Here is a 10,081-nt window from a genome sequence, read left to right on the forward strand (position 1 = left end):
TTTTCATGATATTCTAATTTAATGACAAGCACCTGTACATATTTAAATTGCAATTCAAATTGCTTGATGTTTGAGGGACAAGAAGAGCAAATTGTTTTTCAATGTGTTTAAAACGTTTTTCTCATTCCAGATTGTAAGTGTCCTGCACTGGCTTCCATCCCGAAAGTTTCTGTCCACCTGGGGAACATGAATTTTATTTTATGCGCTTTTATTTTGAAAACACTTTTGAGGTCTTCCTGCGGTAACGAGCCCTGATCTTTCCCTCCACAGGAGCTCTGCCTCTGGCAGCCTATAACCTGGGTAAGGTCCGCCCTTACCAAAGGGGCTTTTTCTGTAATGACGACTCCATCAACTACCCCTTCCACCAAGGCACAATCTCCTCCACCGTGCTCTACGGCGTGGGCTTAACCCTGCCTATTGTCTCCGTAAGTAGTGATGTCGTTCAAGGCAGGATAGATGAACACTCACAACCCTCCTCATGGTGAACATGTTAGGCGTGTTGCCTCAGGTATGATGCAGGCTGCGTTACTGTCGCACCTCCATGGAAAACATCCACTTCTCCTTTTTCTGGTCTGACAAATCAAAGTGTTCACCATGAGCAGGGTTTATAATAGGGCTGCACAGTATAATGTGAAAACCTTGATATCACTATTAATATTGTATAATAATATCTCAATACAAGCTGCTTCTTTCTTTTTCTGACATCATGACTCTGCTACTTCTGTCTAAATCCATCTGAGGGTTCGTTGAACAGGCCTAATAAATTCTTGGCATGAATATAGCAGGCTGTGATTCATTTCAGTCCAAGCACTTCTTCGCAATATTATTTCTCACCTCTGACTTTGCAGTAATAATTTTTCCATATACTGTGCAGCCCTGGTTTTTACCAGCTGATAAAGCGGCACTTTAAAGAGCAGATACCACCAAACTAACATGGTTTATTCCAGTAGCTAACCGTGGTGCACCTAAAGCTAAAGGCCAAAGAGGATGTCCACTTAAAACATTAAACAAAAACGTCTGAACCAACTTCTGACAAAATCACAACTGTTATAAAACACATTTTGCTTGTTTTCATTTAATAAGTGTGTTTATTTTCCTAAAATATTCCAGGGAATATGCAAAAATAATCTCATAATCTGAAAAAGAACCCCCCCCCCCCCCCGCCTGACTTTAATTGGTATTTTACTAAAGAGTTTTGATCTCCAGGCTGAACTTTCCATTGCTGTCAGTCATCTGAGCAGTGGACGTGCAGGCAGCGTCCTCTGCTCCTTAAAATAGCTGGACTGATGTTCTGGATCAGAGCCGCTGTTTCTGTGGAATAATGGAGGTTGGAAGAGCCGTGCGTGTGCGTGCGTGTTGTTTTTGTGGCGTCTGTCTGCAGTGTATCACAAGTTCTCCCATCTGTTCAAACATATAGTTTTTTCCAACGCCTTGCTTCGTTGTTCAGTGTCGGTGATCTGTGGGTTTACTTCTGTCCTGCAGCGATATTAAAGTAACTTGCGTAGGGATGCACGATATTGGATTTTTGGCCTATATCCGATATGTTAAAACTTATTTGGCCGATAACCGACACCAGTACCAATAGTTTTCCCCTAGATCTACTTACAGAGACTACATAGCTTTCTCTGCTTTGGAATTAAAATACTACATTATTCTGCTTGGTCCTTGTCAATTTGGCTGCTACCAAATGCAGATGCCAAAAAGGGGCTGAAAATGATGTAACACTTCAACTTGGATTATGTTTATTGTCCAATTTATTCATAACATTTACTCTTAACACAATGACAACACTCGAACAGTGCAAAGTTGTAAATTTTCACAAATCTAAACTCAACGGCGCGCGTGACATCATAGCGTTGTGCTAGCACGGCATACATCATTGATACTTGGTTGTCATACAAAAACAGCGCCTTTATTTATTATATATAAATAAATAAACACCTTTTATATCGGTGAGTTATTTTAATGGAATGGCCGATGTCCAATATTTAACTTTTAACGCTAATATCGGCCGATACCATGCCGATAATATCGTGCATCCCTAATCTTGGGTTTTATTTGAGATGAAAACAAAGTGTAATTTGAGTGTTTTTACGAGAAGCCTGTCTAGAAACCCAAACCTTGCTGCACAGGACACATCTAAACCAGCGATGCATTTTCTGGTATGGTTTTTAACATCATTAACATTCCCCTTATGGCAGCGTCGGTCTGTTTTAACCATTAATCTTTTTGAGTAGTTGGTGCGGGATCGTCTACCTGAGCTGCTGCCTCCTGTTTGGCGAAGGCGCACACTGTTGCATGATGGGAAGATGTCTTTAACCCCTGTCATAACCTGTATTTTCTCTCTCTGTCGTTGCTTCTCTGGTAGCTGGAGTCCCATTTGCAGTACTCAGTTTTCAGCACAGGCCTTTCCGCCGAGGCTTTTTCTGTAATGATGAGTCGATAAGGTACCCCCTTAAGGAGGACACCATTTCCTATCAGTTGTTAGGAGCTGTTATGATTCCCGTCACAATACTCACTGTAAGTGTTTTTAATACTGTTAACGGTTTGTTTTGTGCCTCTTTTGTCTTTCAGCTTCTCCTCCTCTTAATATTTTCCATGTTTAACTATCTTGTCACTTTGCCTGCATGTTTTTGTTCCTTTATAGTCACTGCGCTAACATCGCATTTTCTAGCAGCATGTTGCCGCAAAGGTTTTGAGGATGACGTAGGAAGAGGTAGACTTTTTTTTTAGTTTGAACCTTAACGTCATGTGCAGCTGCAGCAAGAGTTTGCAGAATGAGAGCAGATGGGAAAGTCTTCACGTTGGCCCGGAGGAAACTTAACTCGCCTAAAAATGTGCTCTCCTTTTTACTGTTTGCAACGTTCAGCGTAGAATGAAAAGAAAAAGCGTCAAAGTACTTATTAGAATTGAAGAAGGTAAAACTAAATGGATGCATTTAAAAGTAGTTCTATTGAAATCCTTTTGAAAACACCACTTAAAGATGAGTAAAATGCACCTGTCATCGCGTATTTTGTTCGAGGTTGAGCCGTCGGGGTTTATCAACCGTTCGCAGTGTTGCAAACTACGTTCACAACCACCGACTGTAAACCACAACATGGAAAAGACCTGAGTCATTCATGTCGTAACAGAACTCTTGTGTGAGGAAAAATAAGCAGCGCTCAAAGTAAACCCTAAGGCTGAAACCTGCACGTTTAATCATTTAAGTGGACATCCATCTGAGGCCAAGAGCTTGTTTTTTTTATTTTTTTGTGCTGAAAACTAAATTACGTAGGAACCGAGCTAACGTTGGCAAATGAACTGCACAGTTTAGCAGAAAGACTAAATAAATGTTCTGCTTCAGTCCATATTCCACTAAATGCACATTTAGTCAAGTCACATTTCTTTATATAGCACATTTAAAAACAGCTGTTACCAAAGTGCTTAACAATAAAAATCAATGGTTGTAATTTAAAGAAAAGACGGATGTTAAACAGAGCTAGTCAACTAAACTACTCAGGGGGCCACAGTTACTGAAAGCCAAGAGCTCAGAGGCCGGGCATCCAGCTGTTATTGTCGTTAAGTTTTTAATGGTTTAAAATCTAGTTTTATTTAAAAATGAACCCATTGGTGGGCCGAACTGAGCTCACGCGTGGGCCTGATTTGGCCCCTGGACCACCAGTTGAACAGCTCTGGTCTAAAATGTCCAGAGTTTGTGGTAGGCACAGGTACAATTTATTTGTTTCATGTGTGCTGTGTGGAAAAATCTTTTGCTCTAAAAGTTTCTTTTTCAAGCTGGTAAAACTGTTAAATGAGTAAAAATATTATTTGGTGAATATTTTTACACCAGAGCTGTCATTTCTTTATGACTTCAGGACTTGTTGCAAGCTCTGCCTTTTCTTTTCAACATTTTCTTCTCTGTTTTAAAACGAACCTCTAACTCGCTCCATTCTTCTGCTTGCAGATGGCCATTGGGGAGTGCCTTTTAGTTTATCACAGCCGTCTCAAATCCAAGTCGGGTTTCGGCAGCTACGTCGCCTGCGTTTACAAAGCCGTCGGTACCTTTATCTTCGGTGCGGCGATGAGCCAGTCCCTGACGGACATCGCCAAGTATTCAATCGGCCGCCTCAGGCCACACTTCCTGTATGTGTGCCAGCCTGACTGGAGACTCATCAACTGCTCATCGGGGGCGTATATTGAAAACTTCACGTGCAACGGAAATCCAAAAATGGTCAACGAGGGCAGGTACGTGTTCTGCTCAGATATGTCATTTTTGATCAATTACAGAAGCAAAACCTGGTTTGAACCTTTAAAATTATGACGTTTTGTTCTAAATACTCACAATGATGATGATGAAGGCCACTGAATAGTCCCTCGCTACTTCACGGTTTATCGCGGTATCGCTTTGTCGAGATTTTTCAAAATAAGACTGAACGTGACGCACAATTGGCTGATTGATGGATGAGCCGCACAATCGGCATGAATTTTTTATTTAAAATAAATTATTTTAAATTATTTATCACCTGCTCCACCTTTGTGCAGCCCAGAGCTGCAGGACAAACTTCCTGCTGCAGCTGATCAACTGATCAGCAGAGAAGTGGGCGTGGCCAAGAGCACTTGCAGGTGGCAAAGAGCAGAGGAGGCAGAGAGCTGACATCTTAACATTCTTTTGATGCTTTTTTAGAGCGTTTAGTCTTCAGGGTACAGACCCCCTGTGATAAACGAGGGACTACTGTACTGCATGTTGTTATGCAGGAAGATCCACCTGGGTAAATGTTCTCCACAGGCTGTGTAATCCTGCGTGGTTTAGATTATGAGGAGACTTGCCTTCAGATTATTCTGCTTTTGGAAAAAAAGTTTGTGAGCCATGCCTGGGTGACGATGATCATTGAAGATTTAAAGAAAAAGAAAAAGTTGCAGTTCTTCTGAAGACAATTTACTCTGTTCTTCAAGGTTCTTTGTCACATGCAGCACATGTGGTGGAACGTAATTGTGTACACAGGGTCCCAGTTACATCGAACAAAAGTATCAAATGTAAAAGAAAAACAGTAATAAGATCTAAGATATGAACTAAGAAAAACGTTAACTAGAAATACGCCAAACACTAGTAGCATAAAAACAATACGCCAAATACGTTATCATTTGCTTCATGATTTTAACCACAAAGTTGGGAAGTGTTTTATTTATTAATTTTTTTATTATAAGTCTCACACTGTAAAACGCGGCTGTAATGTAATTTTGAGCTCCCTCACTGCCTTATGTTTTTATTTAAATCAAGCATTTAATTTAATAATAAATCCCAAGTTTTATCCTGACATTTTACAAGAAAGAACGGCAGCTCAACAATCATTGGTATGAACAGATTTTTATGGAGGTTTTAGCTGCAAAATGAGCTTGTGAACTCAGAGCTGACTCTCTTTCCTCCTTGAGTAATTATTGCAGAGAAGAACTCAAGAAGAGTTGTGACTAAGATGAAAATCGCACCACCTTTCATGATTAGTCCAAAAGGAAAGCCCAGTATTCTCAAAAACGTGTTACAGCTTTAATCATGAATTTACTTCAAATTTAAGACGTTTAAATTTAAATCATTCATGTTTTGAGTGTCGCCTAACATTCAATAATGTATTTTTGTGCTCTGACCTTCATTGGAGCTCAAGTTAGCAGGTATCAACTGTACAGACTGAACGAGTCTGATTACTGGCAACACGTTGAGCAGACTGCGCAATAAAATTAAATAAAACTCAGATGAAACGTACATTTACAGCAAAGTAAAGCGGTCGACCTGAAGCAAAATACGCACGTTCTTTTGGCAACGTTTAGTTTTCACATGTAATAAACAGATGGCATACGGCCGAGCAAACCAGTTCAACCACTCAAGGTTGCAGATACTCCGCCTGAGTAACGTGGCAGGAATGCTTGTTTTTATTAAACAGTCTGTTATCGGCTCCACGGAAAAGGAAGAATGGTGGGAGGAGAGGATTTCCTCTTCTCGTTCTGATGTGGACAAAACCACAACGTTGTTGTCGCCGTGTAAAAAGCTGTTCTAGCTAAACAGCTTTCTCTTCCAATTTATTTCTAACCTCAACTTTCTGTTTCCTTTTGTTTTCTTATGAGATAATTTACATGAAGCTTCAACTTTCTAGTCTACTGATCCTATTATCCACCCCCCACCACACACACACACCTCGTCTGTGTTTTCTGCTGTACATTTACAAGGGTGTGGTGCACAATCGCTGCTTCCTGGAGCCTCTTTACTTATCTGCTGTTTTTAAATGTAGTCTGAGGCAGCAAACATCCGACAGGAGCCCGAGAGAGAGATGCAGTGATTTGACGCAGATGTTCAGGACTTGTAAGATGTATTTCAGGATAAACCTTTCCAGCTGCTGTGTGTGTCTGGGATGGTCTGGTACACACCAATAAGGTCTAATAAGGTGTGAACAGAAGAGAGGGCAGGTCAGGGCGGCCTGCTCGGCCTCATCTTACAGAAACTTGACTCCAGCTTGTTTTGGTTCGGCTTCCCCAGGAGAGACGAGGCTGTATGTTTGTGGAAGAGCTGAAATTTAGGATTTATTTCTAGAAGAAACATTCTTCTTCCTGGTGGATATCACTAATGAGCGATGAGTTCATCTCAGTCTGACGCCTGCAGTCAGGCAGATTTAACCTGATGCCCAGCGCATTGAGGTCATTATTATTTATACGTTTGTTGTAAAGGCTGGGGGGGGGGGGGTTCTGTTCTGGTGCTGTTTAATAATGTATGGGTTTACCGCTTTTCTGTCAGGCGGACAGATGCTATCCATGACCTCAGTCTAATCTTGTTTCTAAGTTAAGGGAGTGAGTTTGCAGAGTAAAGACGTGTCTCTGATGGCGTCACTCAGCAGGTCATTGGTTCAAGCTGCTCTGACCTCAACTGTGAAACTGCTGATGCTACATCACGTTCAGGGCTTAATTTGAGCCGGATCCTGTCGAAACGGGATCTGAGAGCTCTTATTTTAACAGGGTGTGTTCTAGGAACTATTTACTTTGATTCGGTAACTCTAAAGTTATGAAAAAATATGACTGCCTTGAGTAAAACCTATATTGGACATGTATCGTAATCTGAAAAAAAATGCATAAACACTAATTTTAAACACAACAGCCACTTATGAGCTTCTTAATAAGAACCACTTCAAGTAAGCATTTCTGCTTCTACCCTTAAAAAAATCTCTGCCCTAAGTCGTGGGCAATTTAATAAAAACACAAATATAATTAAACAGCACAACTAAATTGCAAATCAGTTTTACAGTTTAAATGGGTCATTAATAAAGTTTTATTTATTAAAAGTATGAGAGAAATGTTTGAGTAATCACGTGTCGCAAGTCACGCATCAAAATGCGCCAATATGTCAAAATAACAGTGATCAAAATGTTGAAAAAACAGTCCAACTTCCATTAAAATAAAAAATATACATCATTGCACAACTAATCAACCGAGATTTGAAGCACATGAAGGCCGTAGCAATGGAGATAGTACTTGATGCGGGGGTGGGTATTAGGATGCCTGTGCTCTATTCACAGGAGAGCTAAAATACACCAGAATGTAGGAAATGACATCTACTTTTTATTTAAAAAATTCTGGGTGAGGACCCCCCCACCCCCCCCTATTTGCGTCCAGGCATTGTTTGGTTTACAAATTAAGCACCGGTCATGTTTCAGAGATTGCATTGTCAGGTGTTCAAAAACTGTACTCATCTGGTGGTAGCTGTAAAATATAACGGTACAAACAGGAAGTGACCACAACAAAGGAGTACTGTAGGGAAGTGCTTCACTTGACCTAAACATCCTCTCTGGTGTCAATTCTTCAAAAAACATGTCTGTACACTCAGAGCCACCAGGACCCCTCTGTTAGTGTAACTTTTGTCTTCTTGTTTAAAGTTTGAGCCACATTTTGTTTTTTGCAGGCTGTCCTTCTACTCGGGCCACTCGTCTTTCTCCATGTACTGCATGCTGTTCCTCGCTGTGAGTACACGTCATTTACATGCTGAGCTGTGAAATAGTTCCCATCATCGTTTACTGGAAAACATTATTGTGAGGATTTTTATTTTCCAGCAGCTTTATCATTTCACAAGAGTTTAGGTTAAATGTAGCTTTCATTTCAAATGAATATTCAACCAATAAGACGTTTAGTGTTTCTGCTGCCTCGGTCGTTCAGGATAGTCTTTTGACACTCACTTTTTTTTTTCTGTGCTCAATTTTAAGTCAGGTGTGGATTCTGTTACAGCTTTGTTTCCAGTCTAAAACGGTTCAGGCAAACTTTACATACATCACTCCGTCAAGTATTTTGAGCTCCAGAGCTTCAATATCCTGTCTTTTTGAAGACCTTGTGATTCGTATCGGTAGCGCTGTAGTTGTTCAGATTTTACTGCCCAGTCCAGATCACCTTTAAGCTGCTGATACATTCGATACACACCGGTATATAAATAGGCACGGGGACAAAGTGCCAGCATTAGCACAATAAATCCCTCTCTGCTGTGTGGAGGTTTAATGTTAAAACAAAAGCCTGTAATGCGACAGCATTTCCACCAGAAACAAAGTCCAGACGGAGGAACGTGAACACGGGTCTGGACAAAGGTTATGCTAGTCCTTGATGTAAGGCACTCCCTGTTTTTAACAAACGTATCTGACGAAACGCACAGTTCAGTAAACTGAAGATTACCGTGCTTCAAATGCCTTTTGATAAATTATTTTAGATCGGTCGTATCAGAAAACTTGTTTTTTAGAGGTCAAACTGACACGAGCAGTTTATCATTCAAACTTTTATTTCATGGTCATCTTGTTTCCATCAAGTAGTGAAAGAAGAAAAAAACGTTTCAAGTCGTGCTCAGTTCTTAAGAGGAATTTTGCCGACTCTGAAAATATTCATTACATAACGCCCGTGGGTGCTTATTTTAAAAATCTCTTCGTTTCGCAGCTCTACCTGCAGGCTCGACTCCAGGTCCACTGGGCGCGGCTGCTGAGACCAACCTTACAGTTTTTCCTGATCGCCGCCTCCGTGTACACGGGGCTGTCGAGGGTGTCCGATTACAAACATCACTGGAGTGACGTGCTGACCGGACTGCTGCAGGGCGCGCTGATGGCTCTGCTGGTGGTAAGAGTTGAGCGCGTCTGCACGGAGTTCTTCTTGAAAACGTATTCACTCCAGCAGCACTGATGGCTTTTAAAATCGTCTTGCAGGTCTTCTATGTGTCAGACTTTTTCAAGCCTGGTGAGGAATCTCGTAAAGAAGCGGACACGCTTCATTCGAACCTGCAAGAGTCGCCCACAAACGGAAACCACTTTGAGAGTCCGAACTAAGCTTGGGGCGCAGCGGGGTCCTCTGCTCCCTCTAGACGCACACCCAGAACTCCAGCTCCGAAGCCTTCCATCTTCCATCCAACACGATGCATGAACTTTTAGTGTGAACTACCTTAATATTAAGCTAAAGGAACTCAAACCACACCAGGCCTGTTTTTAATTTATGATTTTAGAATATTTTGTCTTCTGAAAATGATGAGACCACCTTCTTCAGCTGTAGAGCCTGAAAAGACGGGAATTATTTAGCATCTGCTGATCCACTGAGGCAGTAAGACTTGATCGCATGCGTACACTTAAAGGGTCTGACCACTGCTGGAAACCTGTGAATGTAACCTTGCTTAGTGCTTTTCCTCACCTGGAGTCGGCATGCTCAAGCTGATTTAGGGTCAGCTTTGTGTCTTCACCCAGTCATTAGTTTAAACCTTGTGGCCCGAGGGCCAAGATGGAGGCTCAGTTAAAACAGTTCTCTGAGATTGCTGACTCCAGGCTGCTGCTGCCTTCCCCTCCAGCTGTCTAACCAAACGTTAAACGAGTCATTTGACCCGTGCAACGTTTGGTTAAAGAGGTGGAGGGGAGGTCGACTGTTAAACCCCACATTGCCTTTGCTGGACTGCTGCAGCTTCCTGTGTATTTAATGTAAACGAGTAAATAGACAATGTGCTTTTTATATAATCTGTATGTAACCAAATCACCATACAGACTTTTATTAAAACGATGTTACAAATATGTACAAATGTTTAAAATAATGAGAAATAAAGCCATTTTACTTCAGG

General features: G+C 41.3%; 2 protein-coding genes across 2 annotated transcripts in view; both read left to right on the plus strand.

The window, feature by feature from the left end:
- The window catches only part of plpp1a (phospholipid phosphatase 1a), a 12,746-nt gene extending 2,666 nt beyond the window's left edge, over positions 1–10,080 (plus strand). Inside the window, exons 2-6 of the mRNA XM_037692348.1 lie at positions 271–425; positions 3,944–4,224; positions 7,916–7,973; positions 8,926–9,102; positions 9,189–10,080. Coding sequence (XP_037548276.1) covers positions 271–425; positions 3,944–4,224; positions 7,916–7,973; positions 8,926–9,102; positions 9,189–9,308 — 791 coding nt within the window. The 3' untranslated portion in view covers positions 9,309–10,080. The remainder of the gene's footprint in view (positions 1–270; positions 426–3,943; positions 4,225–7,915; positions 7,974–8,925; positions 9,103–9,188) is intronic.
- Positions 1–10,081, plus strand: part of dhx29 (DEAH (Asp-Glu-Ala-His) box polypeptide 29) — a 155,018-nt gene that overhangs the window by 109,063 nt on the left and 35,874 nt on the right. The window lies entirely within an intron of this gene.

Source organism: Nematolebias whitei, chromosome 18 (assembly GCF_014905685.2).
Source record: "Nematolebias whitei isolate Nwh7 chromosome 18, NemWhi1, whole genome shotgun sequence".
Lineage (NCBI taxonomy): Eukaryota > Metazoa > Chordata > Actinopteri > Cyprinodontiformes > Rivulidae > Nematolebias > Nematolebias whitei.